Here is a 27,400-nt window from a genome sequence, read left to right on the forward strand (position 1 = left end):
TGGAGGGAGTCAAAAATTCCACACAGATTTTCAACTGCGTGGAGAGTCGGCGCCCCTAATCCCCCCCATTGTTCAAGGGTCAACTGTATTCTTCAAGGTTCAGCTCAGAAACCATCAAATGGGCTAACGTGTCAAGTTACATGCCCAGTTTATCTGTAAATATTTGTTCATGAATGAATGAAAGCATAAATGAAACAAGTCTTCCCTAAATTTTCTCCTTCCTGTGTTTTCATCCCCACAGCTCAAGAACAAGAGCCATATCTCAGCCTACTAATATACCATAGTGGATCATAGTATGGGCTCTACTGTCTGACTTTGCCTCTCTGGGTTCAAATCCCGGCTCTGCCCACTAAATAGCTGTGCAAACTTGTTTTCCCTTGTGGCTCAGTATCTTCATCCTTACAACTGTGATCATAATACTATCTCTTGCATAGGGGTATTGTGAGAATATGATGAGATAATACATAAGGCACCTAAAATAGCACCTAAGCACTCTAAAAATGTAGTTATTATTATATTCAAGTGGTTCCAATTACCCGACCCACCTCCACAGGACCTTCACAAGAACAGACCTGTTCAGGTGCTTCTTTTCTATATCACATTCACTGATTCGTCAGCTCTGCAATCCAACAATCTCTTGAAGTCTCTCCTAAAACTACAAACTTTTTATATTATCACAAGAAAGACTGCCTGAATGTGACCGAATGTGAAAATTTTGCTTTTTATTATATTCAACATAAAATAGTCAGTTACACTGAGTTGTCCAAATGCATTGGTGAATTAAAGCCTCCAACTCTTACAAATTTTTATACATATATCTATGCATTTATAAATACACACATATGTAAAAGATATATATTTTATTCCAAAATAAAGTGCCCACATCTTGATATATGGGGGCGTAATAGGGAAAAAAGAATCGTAAAGCTTTATCAGTTATAGACTGTACTTTCGCAATATAAGAATCTGTTTTATACGCATTTATTCGGGTATAGTGAACTCTAATCACTCATTCTTTTCTGAATTCTCCTAAGTGAATTAATTTATCTGAAATATTAGAAGCCACGTAGCCAACTTAATGAATCAAAGGATGATTCTTCTTACTGTGCCTGCCACAAAGCCTGGGATCCCCAACGGAAGGGTAGTTAAGCCTCATTCTTAGTTTTCCTGTTGTTTTGAATGTTGTCTTTCTTCTAAGATGATAAGCAGAGAGAGAAATGAACCAGACACCTCTAATTCCAAATCCTCTATTAGCATTCAATAAAGTCAGGACTTGGTGAAAAGATTCCTTTCGTCTTTACATTGCCCTGGGCTTGGTGAAAAATGGTCCAGGAGGATTTGAATTGAGGGGTCCTGCTGCCTTTGTTATAATTAAATCTTGTTGGAGCCACAGAAGAATTAGGGTGCAATGATCAATAGATCAAGGAGAGAACCAACTCAAATTGAAATGAAACTCTCTATGACAATGGAAAACTTTGTGAGAGCATGTTTGAATTTAAGAACAAAACAAGGGTTAAAGAGAAACTAGATGATTTAAGATAATTCAGAAAAATCCTCACTTCAAATAGAAACTAAGGCTCTATTCCCTGGTCCAACATCTTAGGTACTCTTCCTGTGTTCTCACTGTATTTTCTATTATCTTAGACTTTTAGGGTGATCATTTGTAGACTTTGACAAGGAATGGAATTTAAAAATGCCTTTGGAAAGACTTCCACCTATCGAAGCAAGGTGAGGATGCCTAAAAATAGCTTAATATGAACACAGCGTTTGCAGAATCTGGTGATTACATGTTCAAACTGCAATAGAGCATATTTTATTCAAGCAGGCAAAAGAGAGATTGTCAGCACTGAAATTGCATTAAAACACTCTGTAACTTCGCAACATATGGGAGGCTGGGACCAGTGGGAAGCCCAGACGTTTCCCAGAGTCAGAACAAGGAATGGAGTATTTTCTTTTATTTGGGGGGAGAAAAAGGGAAAAAGGGCAAGAAAGTGTTTCCAATTACCCAACCCACCTGAGCAGGGCCTTCACAAGAACAGAGCTGCCTAACTGCTGATTTTGGTGAGCATCTTGTTAATGGCTTGCTTGACGTGCGTGGTGGAGCTGCGTCTCCTCGTCTTGCCCTGGACCATCCTCCGGCGACGTACCTCTCTACACAGCTCGTAGAATATCTCGGTGATGTTCCCTTCCCCGGTACAGGCAGAACACTCATAAAAAGCACATGCCAATTCTGTGGCCAGCTTCTCCCCTTCTTCTGTACTAACCTGTCTGGAGTGGTCCAAGTCAGCCTTGTTTCCAACCAAGATGAGAGTCACATTCTTGGGCTTTTTGATCTCATCCAGGATGTTCTTAAGTGGCAGCACTTCCTCAAAACTTCCTCGGTCAGTAACGTCATAGACCAGCACAAAGCCTTCCCCCCATCGCATGTGCCCTTCCCTCTGAATGGTGTCTTCCTGTTGGCAAGGAAAATATGGCAGTCGGGAGACCTGGAAGTAATTGCCATGTATAGATGCTGCAAATGCTAACGGTGATCCCTTAATGACTATTCCTTATGTTCAGTGTCATTAAAATTTCTTGGTAGTCTGCCTGAAGAAGCTGACCTTCTCAATCAGTTTGGAGTAGAAGCATTACTTAGGGAACTAGACATTTTCTAACTGCATAGAACCTAACTTTCGGCTTCTAAATTTTTCTTGCCACATCATTAAGTGTGTAATCCCAAGAACTATAAAGAAATTATACTCTTAGTTGAGCATATTGCCTCTGAGACTTTTCATCACAAATAAAGAATTGGCCAATAAGTAACAGACAAGTAGACCTTATCCCATCCTTTGAGATCAGAATTAGAGGCACGGCATAGTGGTTTTGATTTTTTTTTTTTAATTTTTCCTCTCTTCAGATTAGAGACAATTAGCTACCAGGACAGAAAAACAGTGAAAAATTGTATAGAGAGTCAAACTCAAAGCCAGGGGATTTTGGCTTCTTTTTCTATCTCAACACCCTCCAAATATTATGCGGTCCCAATAATGACAGAACCTCATTAGCAGTGATTCTCAAAGTGGGTGATCCCTCCTTCCTAAGAAGGTAGCATGTGTGATTTGAAAATGCATTGCCTTTATAGGCTCAAATGACTTCTGCAGGCAAGTATTTCCCTGCTGCCTCTCTTTAGAATCAGTGCTGGAAGGTGAGAGCATATATAGGGAGCAGGTAGTGATGAGAAGGAAAACTGTATAATTAGCTGCAAGTATATTTCTTGGATTAAATACTTTAATTCAAGTCTTCTTGGGATCCCAAGTAACTGAAAAGCACCATGAAATCCTTCAGCTACCTAACTCTCATTCTTAGTGGTCATGCCTAATCTTGGGAACCAAACCTACCTATGAACTTGTTTATAATTTCAGAACGACTGGCTACAAAACAAATTTATATTAGTTTCATTTTAAAATAAGTTACTATTGTTCAATGATGTGGCTCAAATTTTCAATCGGATGTGGTGAGGTCTGAAAAGAATATTACAGAAGGGATTCTTAAAATAAAGTATTCCAAAAAAAGATTCTAAGATCATATAAGTTTAGAATATAATATATAGTAAATTTCTTAAAGATTCACCTTATACATAAGCATATTAAGGCTCTGAGAACTTCTCCAGTAATGATATCTGTTTAACTTTATCACAGCATTCCAATGGGAGTTTTGGGAGATCTCCCCAACTCCCCAAAATATAGGTGGGCAATTCTATTCTAGATGATATTATGTGAACGCTATGATATTTTCAAAACCCCTTTGGAGTACTGGGTAATTTACATAAGGATGCATATGCAAATAAGTTAATACTGTTGCAAATAAGTTAATATTGTATATAAAATAACTAGATAATTAAATTAAAAAGTCTTTAGGCATCATTAGTTAATTATAAGAAAGTATCTTAATTTTGTTCATATTATGCACATCTCATTTTTATTTGATCCAGAAAATATTTTAGCTTATTCCTCATTCACCTGGCCAGCAGTATCTAGTATCTCCATGGTGACAACTTCATCATCAATGGTTGCTTGGTGTCGGTAGGTTGATTCTGAGGAAAGGAGCAAAAAAGAAGGTGAAAAGGTAAATATGTGCATGATTTAATTTGATGCTTAGAATTACAAATTAGTCACAGGAGTATGTCTGTTTTTATAGCATAAGGGAATGTGCATCCTAGGAAGTCTTTGCCTCTTATTTTATTCTCCTATGAGGCCAGCTTCCTGATGCTCTCTTCCTTCTAGAATGAGGCCTCTACATCCTAAAATGAGAAAGTGATTCCTACAAGTGCATTCTACCTTGATACTCCTAAAAATCCAGTTTCTGGAATCATGTTAATTCCTTTTCCTGACAAGATGGCATATAGACAGAAGCTGTTCGTTTCTATCTAGACCTCAACCCTAGGAAGGTAATAAACATCAGAGGGAAGTGGGTGGCTAACCGTGTAAAAAATGACTGTGTAAAGCTATGAGGGACCCTTGCGGCAGTAGAAGGTGGTTGGACCCCAGTGACTGGGGGTTGGTGAGGAACAGTTACCCAACATAGAGGAGGGCTGGGCAGCATGGAGGGGAGAGGGAACAAAGCAGAGTTCATGTTGCCTCTTCAAGGTAGAAAAATGGCAGCAGTTCAATACCAGCCGGAGACTGGTAGGATAATATCAGCGTAGTCCCCAAGCTCTGCTGGAGTCAGGAGAAGTTAGCAGGGGCAAGAGCACTAGGTGACTGAGTGTGCCCCTGAACATGAAATGGAAACCAGAAGTTAAAATGGTGCTGCTCTGTATGAAAACTAGAACAACTGTCATAAAGCACTCAATAAATGATTAAGTTGATGAAGTTCAGGTTGAAGAACTCTCTCAGAAAGCACTAGTAAATGATAAGAAGGAAAATTTGAAAGTAAAATATAAGAGATATGGATAATAGAAATAGACATGTTATTTTCTACTATAAAATGAGCCTCAAAGAGAGAATAAAATACATAGAAGGATGGAAAATATTTGAGGTTGTAGTGACTGAGAATTTCCCAGGATGAGAGGCATTGAACAACTTCATATCAAAAGGACTGACAGTATAGAATGGATAAACAACAAGGTCCTACTGTATAGCACAGGGAACTATATTCAATATCCTGTGATAAACCATAATGGAAAAGAATATGAAAAAGCATGTATATATGTATAACTGAATCACTTCACTGGACAGCAGAAATTAACACAATATTGTAAACCAACTATACTTCAATAAAATAAATTTTAAAAAAGAACTAACGGGACACACAAGGAAAAAAGTCCCATGTCTCAACCTGTTACAACAAAATGTAAGGATATCAATGACAAAGAGGAAAATTTTAAAGGATCTAGAGGAAAAAAGCACATCACCTACAAAAGCATGTGATTCAGATTGAGCCTGGGCTTCTCATCAGCAAAACTGAATTCAAGATCCTAATGGAGTCAAGCAAAGCAATGAAACTATACCAAAAGCAATCCAGAATTACAGTTCTAGATAACAACAATATATCAGGTTGGAGGTGGGGGAAGAGACCAGAGGCAGGTTTGAGTGAACTAATGTACTTGTCTTACTCCAAATGATATGATAAAAAGGAAGAACTGAAAAAAGTGAGCAAATTATTCAACTCAACTGTTAGAAGAGGAAAACAGAATAAATCCAAGAAGATATGAGGAAAGAAGTAAAAGAGAAAACAGTAGAAAAAATTAGATAAGGTTAACAAAACCAAAGCATGGTGCTTGAAAAATTAAAAAAAAAAAGGTGGGTGGAGGAAAGGTAAAAATCTGACAATACTGACTAATAAATTAAGAGAGAAGGTGCGATCAAACAAAATTTAGCATGAAAAGGGGAAATGATTACACATTCTGGTGAAATAGTAATAAAAATAAAATAATATTATGAACTGTATACCAAACAAATTTCAAACACGTGATAAATTCTGTGAGAGAAAAAAATACACAGATTGGTGCAATGAGAAATAGAACACAAGTAGATCAATAGTGGGTAAATAAATTTAAATGCTGATTGTAGATTTCTCTTTATCATAATGAAATAACTACACTCAATTGGCTTTATAGGAGATGATTGCTATTAAACATTAAACAAGCTGTTCTAGGAAAAAAAAAAAAAAGAATAGCTACCCATTACACGAACTCCAACAAGAAGTATTGTAAAAGTAATATGAAGAGAAAAGAGAAAAAAATTGTAGGCTAATTTTATTCTTAAACATAGATTCAAAAATTCTAAATAAAATATTACCCAGTTGAATCCAACAGTGTAATAAGAAAAGTACATCATAAACTAGTAGAGTTTATTTCAGTAATGCAAAGTGTTTATAACTATTAGTGCAATTAACACGTTAAAGGACTAAAGAAAAAAAAAACACATGATTACCTCTATAGGTAGATCTACAGCATGATAAAATGTATACAAACTTAAAGTATATGCATATATAGAAAAATACTTTTTTCAAAAAATATGTAATAGCTAGCACATACTGCTTATCATTTGAACACGAATGGTTCTAAATGCTTTACTTGTGTTAACTCATTTATTCCGTACAAATATTTCATGCAGTATGTATTACTGTCAGATCCATTTTATGTGAAGAAACTGAGGCACAACAACATTTAATAAGTTGCTGAAGGTCACACAGGTGTTAAGTGGTAAATGGTAGAGTTGAGACTGGAACCCAGAAGACTGGCTTTAGGAATTTAGGCTTTGAACCACTGTGCTAAGTAGCAACCATATTAGATTATGTACCTATGGGAAAGAGGAGGGCAATGATATCAGAAGCGGGCATGCAGGAAAAATAAAGTGAAATAATATGAAGGCTTCACATACACATGACATGGTGCCAGGAAAACAGCAGCATGATTAACTTAAGTATTAACTCAATGAACTCAATTATTTGCACTTCAAGTACCCAAATCACTAACCAAGCAACTGACTAAAACCTAGAAGTTACTTTCTCATCAGGGTAGCCAGTAAACCAGTGTTTTTATTTCATTTCCTCTCTATCTGTCTCATGTTTCTGACTTTCATTTCTTCAGCTCATCAACTATTTTACAGTTCTTTTCTGACCACAGTTTTAAGCAACTTTGTTGTAAATCAAATCTCCTGCTCAAAATAGAAACCACAGAAAGGAAACTTAACTAAGCAGCATAAGCTAGCCAAGCAGCCTTCGACCTGCCGTCAGTTGTGTGTAATGATCATTGCCATAGGCATGGCCCATTGTGAATGTATTTTCCGAAAAATAAAATTTTAAAATGAAGTTTTGTTTGTTTTGTTTTTTTTAGACTCCACATATAAATGATAACCTGGCAATGGACATTTAGGGTGCTTCTATATTTTGGCTATTGTAAATAAATGTACAGTACAGGGAATATAGCCAATAGTTTATAATAACTTTATATAGTGTGTAATCTATAAAAAATTGAATCACGATGTTGTACACCTGAAACTAATATACTATTGTAAATCACTAGTCCTCCATCTTAAAAAATGAAAATGGGATTATGTTCAATAGATTTTAACAAGTGTATCTTACGTTACAGTCCTTTTCCTATAATACGTAATCCTTATGTGGTATGTACAATGATTCTCAATTCTAGATCATTCCATCCCCCTACTCTTCTATGTTAAATGGGAGATTATTGTTTTGTCTAATTGAATGCTCTAAAATACCATTTACAGTGACTACTCATCTAGAAGTTTTCTCTCAGTTATTTCCTTTTCATCTTCAGTGCTCCAGCCTGAAGAGGAGAGGCCAGAGGGCAGCACACAGCTAGGATATATGCACTTTTTGTTTCTCTCTCCACTGTTCTGCAGTGACCTTTGCGCTGCCTTCCCTTTGAAAGGTCTGGCATCAGCCCTGGAGCCTGGAAAACAGAGTTCTGGGCTCTAGCCCATCTCTTTGCACCAAAAGTTGTCTGACAGACAGGGACATATTTCTCAGTTGCCCCCATGATAAATAGGATATGTATTTCAACCACAGAAGGTCACAGTAGGGGGGGAATAAAATATAGTGAAAACGGTATGAAGTTGTGTGATCTTTGGCTGTTTGTTAACCGAAACGGAAATGTTGAAAGGCAGGAAATGAGGGAATGCTAGCCACAGACAGAGCAGCGGGTGACAGCAGTGATTTCATTTAAGCTGAACACTGGTTTCATGCCATTTGAAGCATTTTTTTCTTTAAGCCCCTTCTCTCTCTCATTAGGAACCCATGTCTACATGTAAAACAGTGGGAACATTGCTTACAGAGGCAAAACGTTGTACATCCATGTGCCAGAATTATCCGAAGATAATTCTAAAAAATGTACTAAGTATTTTGCAGTGAAACTCTACTATTCATTCTAAAACATAAGAATAAATGTGTATGTGTTTGGAGGGTGGAAACACTTTTCTTTTTTTCATACTAACAGAGAATGATAATTTTTAGTCTTTTTTCTTGAATGGTAGGGAGAATGAATGTTTAAGAGATACTTTGGGGGGCTTCCCTGGTGGAGCAGTGGTTGAGAGTCTGCCTGCCAATGCAGGGGACACGGGTTCGAGCCCTGGTCTGGGAAGATCCCACATACCGCGGAGCAACTGGACCCGTGAGCCACAACTACTGAGCCTGCGCGTCTGGAGCCTGTGCTCCGCAACAAGATAGGCCACGATAGTGAGAGGCCCGCGCACCGCGATGAAGAGTGGTCCCCACTTGCCGCAACTAGAGGAAGCCCTCACACAGAAACGAAGACCCAACACAGCCAAAAATAAATAAAAAATTAATTAATTAAAAAAAAAAAAAAAAAGAGATACTTTGAAATGAACCAAATATTGTATACTGTAAGGTCAATATTAGTTTCAAGATGGAATTAGGCATATTAAATATATATATATTAAACATATATCTGAAGTTCACTGTATATGAGAGATACATGATTTATAACCTATATTCATTACCATTTTGTAAACAGAAGTATATTTTGTATACTAAAAGAAACTGATGCTCAAAGGGATGTTTTGTGTGATTAATCCTTTCACTAATTTAGCTCTTCTGCAAATTACAACATATTAATATGGACATTTGGCTAGTACAGTAACAATGACAGTTAGTTACGTTGATTTATGCTATAGTGGGAATTGTACTAACTGGAGCTCTACTGCTGGTCTTACCACAAACTAGCCATGTAATCTTGGATAAATTTACTTCTTTGGACTTGTTTCCTTATTTGCCAAATGACGATCTCAAAGTTCCTTGCTGTGCCAATATTAAATAGTTCTGTGAGTTGTCTGAGCACCTCTGCTTTAGTATCCAGTGGAGAATATTTGTTCTGGGTGTGTCTCTCTCCTAGAATGAGCCTTTCCAAGCAGAGGGAATTGTAATGCAGGCAGGAAGAACCAATCTCAAAATCAAGTGTCAGTGTGTCCAATATGTCTCCCACTTCCTACCTCACTCTTGTCTGAGCCTTTACTAACCAAGTAGAGACACCATAATCCATTCAAACACAGAGTAGGGTGCCTCCTAGGTAGTAGCAGTCTCTCTCTCTCTCTCTCTCCAACTGCCCCCAACAAGCAGAAGTACACGTACACACACAACTGTACACGATCTAAGCCTTTGTCTGTGTTCTCTACCATGATCAGCATTTTCTGAAGGTAATATGACTCTCAGAGGTAGAGATTCAGTTCTTTTTTTGGAATCTAATCAGAACACAGAAGCTGTCCTGCACCCAGAACACTGCTGACACCTCCGTCAATCAGGGGTTTTTCCTGGTTAGGTGGTCCAAGTCCCAAATCCTATAGCCTTCAGTGGTGGTTTTTGAATGCAATTCACAGACCAGCTCTGGCCTCTGACAAAGATCTCACTGGTCCATGGCGAAATGAGAAAAATTTAAGGAAAACTAAAATTGTCCAATGTAAGGGATTGAACTTTTTTCTTAGATTATATCCTTCAAAACACTTGGAGGCTAATAATATTTCCTTCTTTTATGACATGTAAGTGCCACCAGAATGTGAGTTTAATTCTCCCTCACGCTCTGAGCCTCCATCCCTAATTGGAATTCCTGTGATAGTTCTTCTCCTTAAAAAAAAAAAATCTAAATTTTGGGAATCACTTGCTATTATAGTAGCAAGAATTTTCTTTATAGAATTATCTCAGAGCAATAGATATTCCCGTGTTGTTAACATGTTGAATGGTGTTCATAGTCTTCAGCTTCTCATGGAGCAATAATTCTGTTACAGGTTGAAAAACGGCCCCATGTTTTTGAGGAAGGCTGTGCATTCAGAATTCAAAACTGTTTTTTGCAAATATGCCATCTTACTTTCTAAGGTAGCTTTCCCTTTGGGTGTTGGTTTTGAAACTCTATAATAATAGTATGAAGTTACATACAGGAAATGCTTGGTTCATCTTGAATCAGATGGATTGGAAACTCCTGTAGGCTAGAACATTAGTGACTTCTAGTACATGAGTGTACACACACACACACACACACACATACAGTTTCCAGGGTGACTAAATGAAAGCCTCACCTGCGAGTGAGTCATCTATCTGATACTCCTGAAATCACTCTTGTTGCCTAGCAGCTGCAATCCTTTTGGAGCAGCACGGTACAAGGTCACTCAATAAAATTTCATTATTCTTAGTGAAGGAAGCCTGAGTTACAGATAACTGATGCAGGAGATTTCTATTAATAGCTGTCGTTTTTCAGAAGGAATAAAACCAGAGGGAAAATGGTTCACCCAAGACTAATTAAAAAGTAACATTAGTTACTAGAACATATTCAGAGAGAGCTCAAAATTTTATGAGATCATTTTTTAGAAGCTTCATCTTTCATTGAGATGTACTGGTACAGCTAAGTAAAATTAGTATTTTTCCATTAAACTCCCATAAATTATTAAGATTCTCAGGGACTATAATCTTTATAAAACTTAGGTAAGTAATAAAAATATAAGAGGAGAGTAAGCATTTACTTAGGTGGGGCAAACAATAGCTAATGAATGATTTTTTCAAACCAAGTGCATTTTTAGATCCACATATATCATCTTAAGATTAGATTGTGGCTATATTAAAACACGTCAAAAATTACTGATGTTGAAAAACTTTTTATTTAAAAGCAAAAACAGAGATGATTAATGAATGTAGAGACATGCTGTTCTCTTAGATTAAAAGATTAAATATCTTAAAGCTGTGAATCTTCTCAAAGTAATTTATAGTTTTAATGCAATTCCAATAAAAATTATGTCATGTTATGATAGAGTTTTAAACATTGACCTGGAAGAATAAACTAGAGATAGTAGCCAAGATAATTCTGTAAAAAAGTAAAGAAGGAAGGCTTTCTCTACTGGGTTTCAACATGTTCTCAGGAACATACAATTATCAAAAGAGTGTGGTACTGGCATTGGATGTGAAAAGCAAATCTAGAACTGCATCCTCACGTACATGATCCCATGTATGAAAAAAAGGCAGCATTGGAAGCAGTGGGGAAAGGTGGGGATTGTTTAATAAATAATAGGAAGACAGTTGGTCAACTATTTGGAAAAGATGTTGGGTCTTCACCTTTTACTTCTCACTAAAATAAATTCTATAGATTAAAAAGTTAAAGATTAGGGGCTTCCCTGGTGGCGCAGTGGTTGAGAATCTGCCTGTCAATGCAGGGGACACGGGTTCGAGCCCTGGTCTGGGAAGATCCCACATGCCGCGGAGCGACTAGGCCCGTGAGCCACAACTACTGAGCCTGCGCGTCTGGAGCCTGTGCTCCGCAACAAGAGAGGCCGTGATAGTGAGAGGCCCGCGCACCGCGATGAAGAGTGGCCCCCACTTGCCACAACTAGAGGAAGCCCTCGCACAGAAACGAAGACCCAACCCAGCCATAAATAAATAAATAAGTAAATTTTTTTTAAAAAAAGTAGAAAAAATGTTAAAAAAAAAAAGTTAAAGATTAGATAAAATATAAGATCACTCTCTATCCCCTTCCTTGTTCAGTTTCCCTTTGTAATGCTTATTACTATTTGACATGTATATATTTGTTTATTGACTCTTCTCTCTTCATTAGACTGTAAGTTCAACCAAAGCCCATGTTTTCTCCCTCTGCCTATTAATTTATCCTCAGCACTTAGAATCATCTGACACATAGGAGGCATTTAATACATACTTGTCAGATGAATGAGTGAAAGCAATGAAAGGAGGCACAAGGGGAAAGAAAGCCCCCTTTTAAACTGAATGTGTGTAACCTTGTAGTGATAAACATAAAAACAAAAAACAAACCAGGAATCACCTTGCCCCACTTCATCATTCTGAGTAAGGCCAGCTTGGTCTGGGACACTGGTAATGAAATGATGTATGCCTCTCCCTCTTCATATGGATTTCAAAGACGTTGACCTTTACAAAACCAACTGAGGTCCCGAAGCATAACAAACAAAAACTCAAAGGCTTAATTCAGAGTCAAATCTTAGCTTAATTTGGAACCCATGGATTTTCAGTGTTATTTTGAAGATGAGAACTAAATAGATTATGTAAGAATAAGTACTCTGCTTTGGACTGTGAAAAATACATGTGATGAATACCTCATCTGTTAACACTACTGCTACTTTAAAGATCTACAGATATCAATTTTTGCTGCTTCTTTTTTAAATAGGCTTAAATCAGATTCATTGGAGAGAAGAGGGGGAGAAACATAGTTTATTTATACATTTTCCCAAAATGAGCATTCACAAGTTTAATATTACTGTTATCCTCTCCTCCCCATGCCATTCTCTCCCACACCCAATTAGCCACGACCGCTGCATCCTCTTTCTCCCACTAGAATGACGCTACGTTTACTGATGGAAGAGCATCAAGCTGTACCCATTTCCTTCTTGTCTCTGGTTTGACCTGATTTCATTCTACGCATTAAAATTCCACAGGGTTCTAAGCACAGATGGCATGCAACACACATCCATCTTCTTACAGGGCTTCTTCGCATGATTTGATAAAGCACTTCCCAAATAGCTGCAAGATGCTTAAAATTGTTGCAACAGAAAATGTCATTCTCTCTTTTGGGTCAAAACTTTGATCGGAGAGAAGGATGAAACAAAATTTGACCTACCGAGGGTGGGATCATATTCCCAGATGAACCGTTTGGTCAGAAACCTCACTACAAGAGCTGTGGAAAAAAAGAACAACATTTCAATCAAATTTGTTAATTTCCTTATAGTTCTTACCCTCATCAGGAAAGAGAAATAGCCCATACAACTATATGTGTTTTATGTTTCCTGGGCATATAAACCCAATATAAACCCGATATATCGATTTATGTTTATTCAGATATTTTTAAAATTTCATATTGTGGCCTAAACATTGGTATGATGTTTTAATGGTTTGTAGTGCATTAATGAACATCTTAGATTTGTTCCTTTAGTCACAGAGTTAAAAACATCACAATGTGAAAATGCGCACATACACAGTTTTTAGCAAAACAATGAATTTAGCCATAAAGCATTACAATATGGGCGTCTAAAGTTTGAATACTGATAATGATTGATAAAGACCAGTTAAAATGTGATGATTTTTACTGTAATGAAAAGATATTTGTATTATCAAAAATATTCAAAATTACAGATTTTATTAGTGAATCATTAAAGCTTCTCAAAAGTAAGGTCAATGAAGTACTTACAGTCAGGATGAGGATCTGGAACTATGCTATTCACTTCACTTGCATGATCTCCTCGACCAGCACTTCACCCCTGAGAGGCAGGTACTAGGATTGACCCCATTTTTCAGATAAGGAAACTGAGGCTCTGAGAGGTTAACTCATTTAACTAAGCTCACCTAGCTAGTTAGTGGCTGAGTCAGGATGTGAATTCAAGAGGCTGTTTCCGAAGCCTGTAATTTCTCCATTGTCTAAACTGAATTTAAGGCCAAGGCCATCTGGCTAATATTTAACTAGAAGGTGAGTCAGAAAAAGAGTGATGCTTGAGAGAAGTGGATTCTATTGCCCTTAAAAAACCGATGGGACACATGCTGAACATTTTCTTATTCTTGTATTATAGTTGAAAACAATGGTTTTTAATCTTTAAAAAAACTTCTTTTGGAGGAGAGTATCACAGACAGTTTAAAAATAGAATGTAAGCTTTGGACCCTTTCCCTGGAAAAATGTATATACACACAGTCTAGTATATAATTTCAGCAGGCTCACCAGCCCTTTGGATACCCTTGATGGTCTTCCTGGGACCCCACTGACCCTAACTAAAGAATCAATGTCTACTGTATTTTATCATTTAAAAATGTCTATTATGGTAGTTTTACTGAAATGCCCTGTATGTAGTAGTCTATAAAGATAATCCTTGGAGAAACAAGACTATTTAGTTGAAAGTCACTGTCAGTTTCTCCTTTGTCTGTTGCCTCTGTTAAGATCAACAGGGTATATACTCCCCCTACTGCAGTGGTTTATATGAGAGATCCCAGTGCAAATTGCAATGAAAACCTCATAAAACAGACTACAAGTAAACGTGGCTTGGCTGGAGACTGAAAGCAGCAATGTTCTTTCTAATTACAGAGTGTGAGGCTGGATTTGAGCCAAAATATTTGCAGTGCCTAAAGTAGCAAGGCCACTGACCCTATAATACTTCCCACAGTGAGTGTACTTGTGGTTTGATCTTCAACTTGCAGAGTCTGTCACTGTCCACTCTCTTGAGACTGTTTTTTTTTCATGTAAGAAACTGTAAGCCCTAGACGGAGATATTCTTCTGTTTTTCAATTGTCAGTGTTAGTAAACATAACTGCTTGCAGTATTCAAAGAGTTTCACATTTTGTCAGAACATGGAGTTTTAACTCAAAAGGTTGTGACCTAGAAACATTCATTTATCTGGCATCTTCAGGCCATGAGCTATTAAAATTAACAAAATTTTTTACATAACTGAAGTTTGAAGTACCCCAGTTCCCAGACCATTTAAATTTAATCATTTCTCAAAGAAATCTTTATAAAATGTTTTAGACAGGCCATTGTCTTTCAAAACCAAGCATACCGAGTAGAACTAAATCACTCTTAAAACGTCTGGATCTTAGTTAAGAATCTTGATTAGTGCCCTGTGTAGTTATGTGGTGATACTTTTAGAAGCTGTAGAGTCGTTGAGGCAAAACAATTCTAAAGTGCTGGCTTTCTCTTTTTGCCACGGTTTCTGAGACTACCTCTAATAACCTATCTATAAATGTACTTTGTTACTTTTATTATTCCAAAGATGGATAAGCCATATTAACAAGCTTGTTAGAATCAGATCAGATCATTGTCTAATATTGGAGTAAATTAATTCTGGGGTTTGGTTTTAAACAATTTGTTCCAAGAATATAAAAATGATTCTGGTGCACCTCTGAGTTATCATTTTGTTGTTGATATCGTCATTCCTGCTGACTCCTGGGTTTTGGGCTTAGTTTCAGATTGCCACCTTGCAATGGGCAGTGCTGCTCGGCTTAGTCAATGAAATCAATCTACACGTTTTTATATTCTTTTTAAAGGGATCTACATCTTTATGTCATGGTTATTTTAACAAAAGAATCATACATTAAAAAAAAATTCAATCTACTTCAAATGCAGTAAAAATCATCAAAAGCCATTTTGAAAAATGGACATGTCATATATTCATTTTTTGAAAACATGTTTTCATCTCTCACAGATTATTCATGGAAAAGACAAATGCATTTTATATATTATTAAGTTTGCAATAATATCATAATGTAAAATTATTAGTCGAAAGAATGAAAATAATTTTACATCTTTGGAAATGATATCTGCTAAAGGCTCTATTGTTATTTAAATTGTCTGAGGCGTGTAAGTGACATTCACCATTTATTGATGTAATTACAAAACTTCACCAGTATTATTTCGTCCCTAGTTTTATTATAATTTTATTATGAAATATAATTTTCATATGGGATATATCTTACCAAGTCTCACCTCCTCCACCACGACTACTCTCATCACATGGTTTTACCTCTTAACGATAATACAATTGCTTTCTCAGTGGTGTCCCTATTTTAACTGCACCCCCCAGTACTCCCTTAAACTACTCTCCACACAGCAGCCAATGATTCTGTTAAAACTTAAACCGTCTCTCACATCTATTCCCCAAACGCTCGCTGACCTTATCTCATTGAATAAGTATTTTTCGAGTAACTTCTCTGTGCCAGGATCTGTTTTAGGTGTTTGTAATAATCCAGTAAACAATTGAGACAAAGATCTCTGAACTTACCAAGCTTATATTCTTCTAGGAGGAGACAGATAAAAAATACATAACCATAAAATAATTAATTAATAATTAATTATTTAAATAATTTAATTAATTAAAAATAATTATTAATTAATAATTAAAATAAACTACAATAGTCTGTTAGAGGTGTTAAGTGCTATCAGATAAAATAGGAAGAGCAAGGTAAGGGGGATTCAGCATTGGGAGAAGAGGGTGTGAGAGTTGTTATTTAAGATTGGGTGATCAGGGTAATTCTTGATGAGAAGGTGATAGAAGAAAGAGATGAGGGAAGATATGTGGGGGGAACAGTGCTTCAGGAAGAGGGAACAGCCAGTGCAAAGGCTCTACAGCAGGAATGTGTGCTTGATATGCTCAAGGAATATTAAGCAAGCCAGTATGGGTAAGGCAGAATGAGCAATAATAAGTATAGTAGTTGATTAGATTATTTCCTGTCTGTCATGATTATCAATGTAAGCTAGTTTCCAACAAAATGGAAAATTCACTAAGTTGAACTTAATCGAAAGAAATATTATTAAAAGTGACATCAAGATAATAAATAAATAGGATAAAATTCTGTTTATAAGCAAGAGTTAGAAGGGAAAATTTCTATATTAAAATAGCCATACTATTTCTAAAGGTTAACAAGACTGGGCTAGTTTTTCAAAATAATTGCTGATGTCATTATCACGATCAGGCAAACATCTGAAGTACCAGCTTTAATGATTAGAATGATATTTTTAAATGAAAATTGATTGGATGTAATCTGTGCAATAAACCAACTTTTAGAAAGAAATGAACTTTTCAAGGTAAATGAAAGCTAACACACATGATATTCTTATACTTTAAAAAAATTTAAGAGATATACTCAAGAGAGATTCAGACAGAACTTTCAAAGGTTACTTTTTAGACTCATATTCTTAGAAAAAATCCTGTTATATATGTCATTATTTTTCACTTATACATTCATGAAAAAACTTGATTAACAATCTGTATAATACAACTGTGTTGTAAGATACTTAAGCATATGAGACCGCCTAAATATTTGTGATCATTGTCTTTTCTATAGGTCTCTTAAAGATGTATCCTTATTATTAAAAATCTAGTCTTTTTGTCTGAAAGGAACTTTTATCTCTTTACTGATGTATATTGAATGTGTTCTCAGTTAAAGCAGTTTCCAATTACCTGTCCTCTCCAAACTCTGGCTTTCTCATCTATAATATATGGATAGCAATATCACCTTGCGGCTCATAGTTGATTCTTTTGCTTCTCCTGGATCCTCATATACCTCTGCAACATGAATTTCAATCATTTCCCGTAGCACTCCTTACATCACCCCACCAGACTGATTGTACTCCTTACTAACATCACGCATATTCATCTCTTAATGCCTCTAATCACAGTGTTACTGCTGCCTTGAAAGTCCTTATCTAACTAATAAAATCCTAATCATCCTTCAAAATCTAGTTCAAATATAACCTCCTTTATGAAACCTTTCCTTTCTTTCTGTATCAGTTAGCAATTGCCATGTAACAAATACAACCCAAAACTCAGTAGCATACAACAATAAGCATTTATTATGGGAAAATTATCATGTGCTTATAGAATCGTGGTCAACTGATTATCTTGGGAAAAAATCCGGCTGAAAAGTGTTTAAAATAGTTAGGTCAGAATTTTTAGGATAAGAAAAGAATTTCTGCTTCAATTGAGAGTACTTCAAGGAACATTAATTTTCACCTGCCCATTTTGACTAACTTTTGAACTTGCCTTTGATCCTGGTAACACACCCAGTGGAAACCCTTAATTTCATATTGTGCTAAGATGGTGCTCATTATCTCCTACATTCATATCATAATGAAAAGTTATTATGAATATGTATTAAGTGATGTATATGGTTTTTATTCTGTAACCTGCAGGACTTTCATACAAAATATATTTATTTTTAAATTGTAAGACCAGGTAACTTTTAAATACTTTTAAATGACCTTCCACAAGAGTCTATTAAATTTAGAGCAATTATTTCACGAAGAGTTTTAATTATTCTGTGAAAAACAAACAAAAACTTTTGTTATAGGAAAAGAAAGCAGATATGGATAATACTAGCATAATCAGAGTCCATTCTGGGTTGTAAGTATATTTACTGCCCGTTATCTGAATTATTTTTCCTATTTTTTTACAACCAAACTTCTCAATGTTTAATACAAATGTTAAAGCTTAAAGACCATGAAACAACATTATAATAAACTTACACCGTGTCCCAAATGTGAAACTTCTCAAAATTATGATGCATAGAAGATAGAATGTCTCTCTTTTCCTCTTCTTCCCGTTTCTACTTCATTACACTACTCACAGTGTAACTACTTGGCCAGCAAAAAATGTGAAACAATGGTATACATTACCAAGCTTAAATGGGTGGCAAAAGTCAACACTAAATTGCTTTCAGTTTGAATTTTATGAGTGATAGGGAAAATGTCACAATAAGTAAAATATTTGAAAAATAATGAAAAAGAGAAAGAGGAAAGAGTTTAATACCACTTGGGAATGGTTTCCTCACTTCACTAAGCACAACCTCAATTTAAACAATATCATAAAAATTATAATGGGAAAACAGTAAGAAAAAAATAGTGCAGTTTTGTCGGTATTGTTATCCACCTTCCTTTATCGAGTGTGTGCTATCAGGTCAGGTGCTGTGCTATATCTTTACATGTATATGTTTACTCTTCATTGCCCCATAGCATGGAATATATGCATGTGATTATGTATATGGATACACATATTATAGGTATGTGTGTACCTCAAGGAAGAAATTGAGGCTCAGATTATTTACATTTCTTCCTGAAATATGTGCCCACTCTTTTTTTTTTTCTTTTTTAAATTGGTGAGTGACTATTTATTTATTTTATTTATTATTTTTGGCTGTGTTGGGTCTTCGTTTCTGTGCAAGGGCTTTCTCTAGTTGCGGCAAGCGGGGGCCACTCTTCATCGCGGTGCGTGGGCCTCTCACTATTGCGGCCTCTCTTGTTGCGGAGCACAGGCTCCAGACGCGGAGGCTCAGTAGTTGTGGCTCACGGGTCTAGTTGCTCCGCGGCATGTGGGATCTTCCCAGACCAGGGCTCGGACCCATGTCCCCTGCATTCGCAGGCAGATTCTCAACCACTGCGCCACCAGGGAAGCCCTGTGCCCACTCTTGTCTGACACCAGTGTGTCACCCTCTCTCATTTAGTGGAAGCCCCTCGTTTTACAGATGAGGAATTTGCCACTAGAAAGCTGACAAGTCTTATTGGTATAGTCCTCTATTGTTACTAAACTCTTAATTTGAAAAATTTCAGGGAGAAAGTTGTATGTACTTTAGAAACAGGGTCTATTTTTAAGAAAATATATTGTTTAGTCACCCAACACTGCTTTTGTGACCAAAAAAGGGATCAAAACCCTGGTGAAAATAAAGGCTTGAAATGTCTCTAGAAAAAAGTGAGTTTTTAGGCGCTTCTGAACATTCCTGGGCTTCTTTTCTTGCCTTCGTGTGGGGCACTGACCCTACTCCTTTCATTCTGTAATGCATGGTGTACTAACACAGAGAGAGAAAATGCAATCATCCTCATGGTATCATTTGGCTTCATCGGAACGTGGTTTGCTGTATGTTTCTTCAAGGTTGCTTTCAAGGTTAATAATTATTATTTTAAATACAATGCAGAGATCCTTACTCATTTTGAGTGTCCCATAAATAATTTCAGGCTGATTTCTTTTTTAACTTTGCACCCTGGAAAGTCCAAAGAAGCTAAAAACTAGTCAGCATATTAAGTAGGTAATAGGTAACCCAGAATGGAACTAAATCAATGAAAGGGAAAAAGAAAGCTGTATTTAGAAAGCAACAGACTCATAGATAATGTTACTATTCACCAGAGCATTTCTAATTGTGGTAACCAGTGAAGGATCACCTCCTCTTTCAAGTCTTCCCTGGCCTTCCCAAGTCATTAATCACTCCCTATGTGATGTGAAATTGTCACTTGTTTCTTCTCTATTATAAAACATGCACAGCTGCCTTGTAAATTATTCACTTATACTACCTTATGTGTTACAAATTGTGAGTGACCTGAGATCAGAGATTAAGCCTTGTTCACCTATATCTCCCATGGCTGGCATACTGCCTGATACATGATATGTGCTCAATAAATATTTGAAGAAACCAATGAGGAAACAATTAAAATCTGGATAAATTATTTGGCCCCCGTATTACTACTGTACTCAGGTTGGTACTCTAGTGTGTTTTTATTATCTGAAAACATCTTCTTTACAGCGGAACTTCCAGTGAATATATGGCACAACTTCTCAGGTTCAATGCCTACTTCAGATGTCTATTGAAAACCTGATTCGTCAACCTACAGGACCCTCCAGGCCCCTTCTCTCGGGCCAGAGGAAACCACAGCCCCAGACCTCATACTACTATCAGCCCTAAGTTTAACTCCAAACCTTCGGTGGTCATAAGCGTCAGAGAAATAAAAATGAGCTTACTTACAGAAATAGAGTGAATTCTACCTTAGACCTGTGGAGATAGTTTATTGCTGAATAAATTAATTTTGTAGAACTAAGTACCTATTTAATAACGATATGAGCTGTTGGATTAAAGTGTATATACTCTTAGAAAATACCGTTAAGTAGATTTTAGTTATGATTTAAATAAAGACATTAATGGAACTTCTGGAATGCTAACTATCAAAAGGGTAGTTTGTATTGAATATTGACTACAAGCTTATTTATTTCTCATAAACACTCTCAAAAGTAGGAATTAATGTTCTTATTTTACACATAAGAAACCTGAACTGAAAAGTAAATAAACTTGTCTATTTTGCAGAGCAGTTAAGTGACAGAACTGATTGAACCCAGGTTTATTTACTTTAAAATGCATGCTTTTTCTAATGTCCAATATTTTCCACTATATTTTAATATTTCTATGGATATGATTTAATTCTGAATGGTTGGAATTGTTTTCCCTTTGAGCTTACATCTGACAAAGAGGCATGCTTTGAAGAGTGCATTTTTTGTTCATGACTAGATTTCTTCATCCTCAGTGGAGGCAATATCCATGACCAGAAACCATGGCAACACAGAAAGAGAATATGAATTTCAAGATGCAAGAAGGAAATTTTATATAAATAAGATTTTTGTTTGTCTCTTGAAAAGGTCTTTAAAAGATGGAGCAAAAGAAAAAAACAAGTGTGTAATGATACAGACATAAAGTAGTATGTGATAAGCAACTGTTTTCTTACTAGTTTCCTCAGTCATTAACAAGTTCCTTCTTTCAACAACACAGAATAGAATGTCAGGAAACATTTTAGGCAGTGAAGAAGACAGCACAGAAAATAAGACACGGTTCCTATTTTTGAGGAGCTGAGAATTTGCACTTTTGCATGTTCCAGGAAAAATCAAAAGACATGTGGGTAATTTAGAATATTGTCTAAGTCCTGTTATGATGCCTGGGTGAAGGAAGGAAGGCCAGATTGAGGCGAGTCTAACCGACTTAAGTGCCTCAAAGCGAGAAAACCTTCTTGTGTTTTCCAGAAGAGAAAGTGTAATAGACAAAATCAGAGTAATATGTATAAAGTGTCAATCCTATGATTGCTTCTCTTCCATCTTTGAGATGGATGGGGTTTGGCTAAAATATAAGAGGAAGTTCAGTTTTACCTTTTTCCTTCCCTCACCCTGACCTCAATCATCCTCCTGTCAAATCCAGCCTCCAGATAAAAGTTCCCTATTCCCCACCCCCTGGATCTGACACTTCTGGCCTTTTGTACTTTATTCCTGGGTCTCTCTTCAACCACCAAGCCCCAAGTTCATGTTCTTCCTTTTAGCAGGCTTCTCTTTCTATGACTACACTAGCCTTCCCCAAGAAACATGGGACATTGCACCTCAAATCAAGGAGTGAACTATGGACGTCTCAGCACAAAGACTTGATCTAGAAGGACCTGTGGGGGACAGCACAGCTCTTCGAAGTTTGAGCTTAACAGCTGCAAGTATGGCTGAAACCAAGAATGTGGCACTTTGGAATCTCAGGACCCCTAGTCAAAGCAGACTAAAAGCCTTTTCTTCACTGAAAGGGGATGGAAATAGGCTGCACTGGAAATGAGATGTCAAAAAAGCACCCGGACATTGTGTGACTTGAAATGTCAGATCTTTTTTTTTTTTAATTTTTAATTTTTAAAAATTTTATTGAAGTACAGTTGATTTACAATGGGCTAATTTTTGCTGCACAGCAAAGTGATTCAATTATACATATATATTCTATTTCATCCTCTGAAATGTCAGATCTTAAGGAGAGGGGCTCAGAGCAAAGGTGTGTGCACAGAAATCAGATTTCAGATTTACTGATATCTAAATTTAATATTTTCAAATGCTTCTTGTATGGCTCTCTCATTAAGTCTTTCTCTCCTCCCCACATATATGAGACTTACACACATTAATTTAATCATTAAATATTTATTGATCACTGTGCTAGACATGAAAGAAAGCAAGACAGAAGATTCCCTAAGCAAGATCTTTGCAATGACTTCATATTAGACCTAAATTGTGAGCTAAGTCTTGGATGAGTTGAACTTGTTAACTTAGGGAGAGTACTGTAAGCAAAGAGCATATGTTCAAAGGCCTCCCATGAGTCATGGGAGACCCTGGTTCATTTAGGAACCACAAGCAGTTCAGCGTAGGTTGAGTGGTGTGTGGATGGAGCTATGTAGGGGGTAGGTTGTGAGGTTCTTCACAGCCCAGACTATGAAGGAGCTTATATGTCACATTGACGAGCTTGGATTTTACTGTGAAGTCTATGGGCACACAGAGGTTCTGAGTAGGGAGATGGCTCAATTTGAGCTGGTTACCTATGGAAATTGTTCACTGATTAGATGTGCAAAGTGTGACAGAGGGATTGGTCTATATGGAATAAAAGTCTGAGTTATTCTCTGAGGCAGAATATAATGGAGAAATGAGTTAAGTGCAAGTGAGGTGGATTTGAACACGTTGAACAAGAGACATTAATGAAAACATCCAGGTAGAGAAGTCTCATCTCTCCATCCATCTACACATCCATCCATCCATCCATCCATCCATCCATCCATCCCTCTTCTATTCTTCTATTTATCTACCCATCTATCATACATTCAACATTTATTTATTAAATGCCTGTCATGTCCCAGTCACTGCTAAGCACTGTCCCACAGGCAGCTGACATCATAGCATGAAGCTGGAGAGAGTTGATCATTGCTAGAACGATACTTTCTAGTGATTGGCAAATGCAGTGGGCATAGTTAAGATGCTCAATGTAGATAAAGAAAAGAGGACTTAGCAGAGAAGTGCTATCTATCTTCAATGTCATCTCATGGTGACCTCTCTTGATTCCTATGTTCTCCTCCATCTCAACTCCTAAAATTTCTAGCTGAACTAAAAAATTTAACAGATCTAGTCAGGGGACAAAAATTTGTTCATATAGCCATAGTTTCTGAAGCAGTCCCATCCCCCATCCCCTACTCTTGCTCTATTTCCTGTGATGGTCAAAATAAATTGACATAAAAAACATTTAAGCCCCATAAAAGCATGGAGATTGAGCAATTTAATGGAAATTTTAAATTAATGCAGTATAAAAGTGGGTGCTTTATAATGCCAGAAGTTCAAATGAGAAGTAAATTAGTTCCAGATGGGGGTCTAAGGATTGCTTTTAAACTATTGTTTATTTAAGCCTGAACATTTTGACTTGTCCTGCATTCTGACAAAAATATCACTCTGAGAAAGAGTTACAGAATTAGTCAGTTCTCTGTGCAGGAAATTTCTTAAAGATAAATGGTGTAATCTCCAAGAATTATTAGGGAGATGCCTTTGTATCTGAAAACCTAGCCTCGGAGTCTAGCTCCGAGTCAGTGCATTTCAAGTCTTGAAAATTGACTTACTTTGGTATGGAATGGTAAGGTAAGGATTTGGTACTGACAACAGTGCTTTAGGATGACAAATGAGAATGGGAAAAAAAGCAGGACCATGACTTATAATTCTTAACATGTTTGATAGAGGGTAGAGGTTTGAGAATGCTTGAAAGAATGTAAAATCAAGAAAAAATTTTATATTAAATTAAAAATTAGCTTGTATGATTGAATAACAATAAATTTTCCAGAATTTAAATTGACAGTAGAAACAAGGGAAATTAACTTTGAAATATGGTAATCAGCTGATTTGGCTTTGTCTCTTCATTTGTTTTTGAAGGTTAATACGTCAAAAGCTATGGATTCTGTGCCCAGGAATTCGAACCAGTTTTATATAAGTTGGAAATTATTATTCATTTTAATTATAATTCAATTTAATTATAATTTAATTATAAGTGATCCTTAAGAAATAAATTACCAAATTTCCTAAGCCAGAGTTTTTAATTTAATAATTTATAATTATTTTCATTAAAATAATATTTTATACCAAGCCGTTATATTTAAGAAGAATTATCTGTCTTGTATTAAGTATTTTTCTAAATTTTTCAAGAGATTTGGATATAAAATTCTAATTTTTAATTTTTACTCTTTTTTGGAAGAGGATCGTGTATGGTGTTAATGTCTGAATTTCTTTTCCTATGCTTATATTTTACGAGAACACACAAGAAATTGGCAACTGGAAACATATGGAATTTGTTGGAGCATAAAACTGATTCAGAATGACTAAATATCCCAGACAAGCAGAGGAATATCTCATATGATCCCCACTGAATGCCTTCTTTTATAAAGAACCAAGGATTTTACAAGTTATTCCTCTCACACATGGCCTCTGCTCCAGACTCATTTTGCTTCCTGCCTATATGGGCACAAATGGATTTAAGAGGCTGTGTCTATGACTCTGGTCTTGAAGACTTACCTCTAGCAACTGGGTGTCTCCATTTGTAGCCCCATCACCACTCCTATTGCTATCTTCATAACCTCATAAGATAAAAACAAAACATGGAGCCTTAAAAAAGTCAGAGTTTGTATGGAGAACTAGAGCTTGGCAAAATAAGACTGTAAGTGAGAGGAATTGTCAGAGATTGGGTTGGAAAAGGGCCCACACTATGGACAACTTATAAGCCAAGCTAAGATATTTCTACTTATGCTTAAGATGATGAGAAGCCATTAAGGTATTATAAACACAAAGGTGACATGATCATCTTTTTGTTTTATAAAGGCCACTGCTGTTTCAGTGCCAAGGTAAGGCTGGAGACAGGAGGACTAGTTAAGGAGCTATTCCAGTACTACAGAAGGAAAAATTCACTCCTATCCACCAGTAAATGTGTCAAGTCATAATTGGAATTATACAGTATATAGTCTTTTCAGTCTGACATCTTTCACTTAGCAATATGCATCTTAATTTCTTCCATGTCATGTCCTGCCTTGAGAGCTTATTTCTATTTATTGCTGAATATTCCATTGTATGGGTATACTACAGTTTATCCAGTCACCAACTGAAGAACATCTTGGATGCTTCCAATTTTGGGCAATTATATTTTGGCCATAAATATTCACATGAAGGTATTTATGTAGACATAAGTTATCAGATAGTTTGGGTAAATATTTAGAAGCACAATTACTGGATTATAGTAAGACTACATTTAGCTTTATAAGAAACTGCCAAACTGTTTTCCAAAGTGGCTGTACCATTTTGCATTCCCATCAGAAATGAACGACAGTTTCTGTTGCTCTGTATCCTTGTCAGCATTTAGTATTGTCAATTTTGTTTTGATTTTTTTTTTTTGCCATCCTATTAAGTGTGCATTGTTATCTCACTGTTGTTTTCTTACAATTCTCTAATGACAAATAAGGTTGGAAATAATCTTTCATGTAATTGTTTGCTATCCATATATCTTCTTTGGTGAGGCATCTGTTCAGATCTTTTATCCCTTTGAAAAAAATAGACTTTATTTTTTAGAGCAGTTTTAGGTGTTCTGCTTTGCCATCCCTCCCCCTCTCCTAACTCCTGGCTACCACTACTCTTTTTATTGTCTCCATAGCTTTGCCTTTTCCCAGGATGTCATATAGTATGAGAGTTCCTGTTGCTCCACATCACTGTCAGCATTTGGTGTTGTCAGTGAGATTTTGGCCATTCTAATAGGTGTGAATGGTTTATCATTGTTGTTTTCATTTTCAAATCTGTAATGACATATGATGTGTAACATCTTTTTATATACTTATTTGGCATCTGTGTTTTTTCTTTGGTGAGGTATCTTCAGATATTCTGACCATTTTTTAATTGTGTTGTTTTTTTATTTTTGAGTTTTAAGAGTTCTTTGTATATTCTGGATAGCAGTCCTTTATCAAAATATCATTTGCAAATATTTTCGCTCAGGCTGTGCCTTGTCTTCTCATTCTCTTGACAGTGTCCTTCACAGAGCAGAAGTTTTTAATTTAGAAGTTTTTAATGATTTTCATCAATCATTTCTTTCATGGATTGCGCCTTTGGTATTGTATCTAAAAAGTCATTGTTATACCCAAGGTCACCTAGATTTTCTCCTATGATATATTCTAGGAGTTTTATAGTTTTGCATTTTATATTTAGGTCTATGATCCATTTTGACTTAATTTTTGTGACGGGTATAAGGTCTGTATATAGATTTTTTTTTTTCATGTGGATATTCAGTTGTTTCAGTACCATTTGTTGAAAGACTATCTTTGCTCCATTGTATTGTCTTTGCTTCTTTGTCAAAGATAGTTGGCATTATTTGTGTGAGTTTATTTCTGGTCTTTATTGTGTTCCATTGATCTATTTGTCTATACTTCACCAATATCACATTGTCTTGATTACTGTAGCTTATAGTAAATCTTGAAGTCAGGTAGTATCAGCTCAACTTTGTTCTTCTCTTTCAATATTGTGTTGGCTATTCTGGGTCCTTTCCCTCTCCATATAAACTTTAGGATTAGTTTGTCTATGTTCACAAAATAACTTGCAAGGACTTTGATTGGGATTGTAGTGAATCTTTAGGTCAAGTTGGGGAACGTTGTCATCTTGACAATACTGAGTCTTCCTATATATAAACATGGAATTTATTTAGATCTTGGATTTTTAAAATCAGAGTTTGGAAGTTTTCCTCATATACATCTTATACATATTTTATTAAATTTCTACCTAATCATTTCATTTTGGGGGTGCTAATAAAAATGATATTATGGGCTTCCCTGGTGGTGCAGCAGTTAAGAATCTGC

General features: G+C 36.1%; 1 protein-coding gene across 1 annotated transcript in view; it reads right to left on the reverse strand.

Moving 5' to 3' along the window:
- Nucleotides 1-871: 871 nt before the first annotated feature.
- RERG (RAS like estrogen regulated growth inhibitor) overlaps nt 872-27,400 on the reverse strand; it is a 107,371-nt gene continuing 80,842 nt past the window's right edge. Inside the window, exons 3-5 of the mRNA XM_068560564.1 lie at nt 13,085-13,141; nt 3,996-4,069; nt 872-2,453 (exon numbers count right to left, since the gene is read on the reverse strand). Coding sequence (XP_068416665.1) covers nt 2,046-2,453; nt 3,996-4,069; nt 13,085-13,141 — 539 coding nt within the window. The 3' untranslated portion in view covers nt 872-2,045. The remainder of the gene's footprint in view (nt 2,454-3,995; nt 4,070-13,084; nt 13,142-27,400) is intronic.

This window comes from Eschrichtius robustus, chromosome 13 (genome assembly GCF_028021215.1).
Source record: "Eschrichtius robustus isolate mEscRob2 chromosome 13, mEscRob2.pri, whole genome shotgun sequence".
In the NCBI taxonomy this organism is placed as follows: domain Eukaryota; kingdom Metazoa; phylum Chordata; class Mammalia; order Artiodactyla; family Eschrichtiidae; genus Eschrichtius; species Eschrichtius robustus.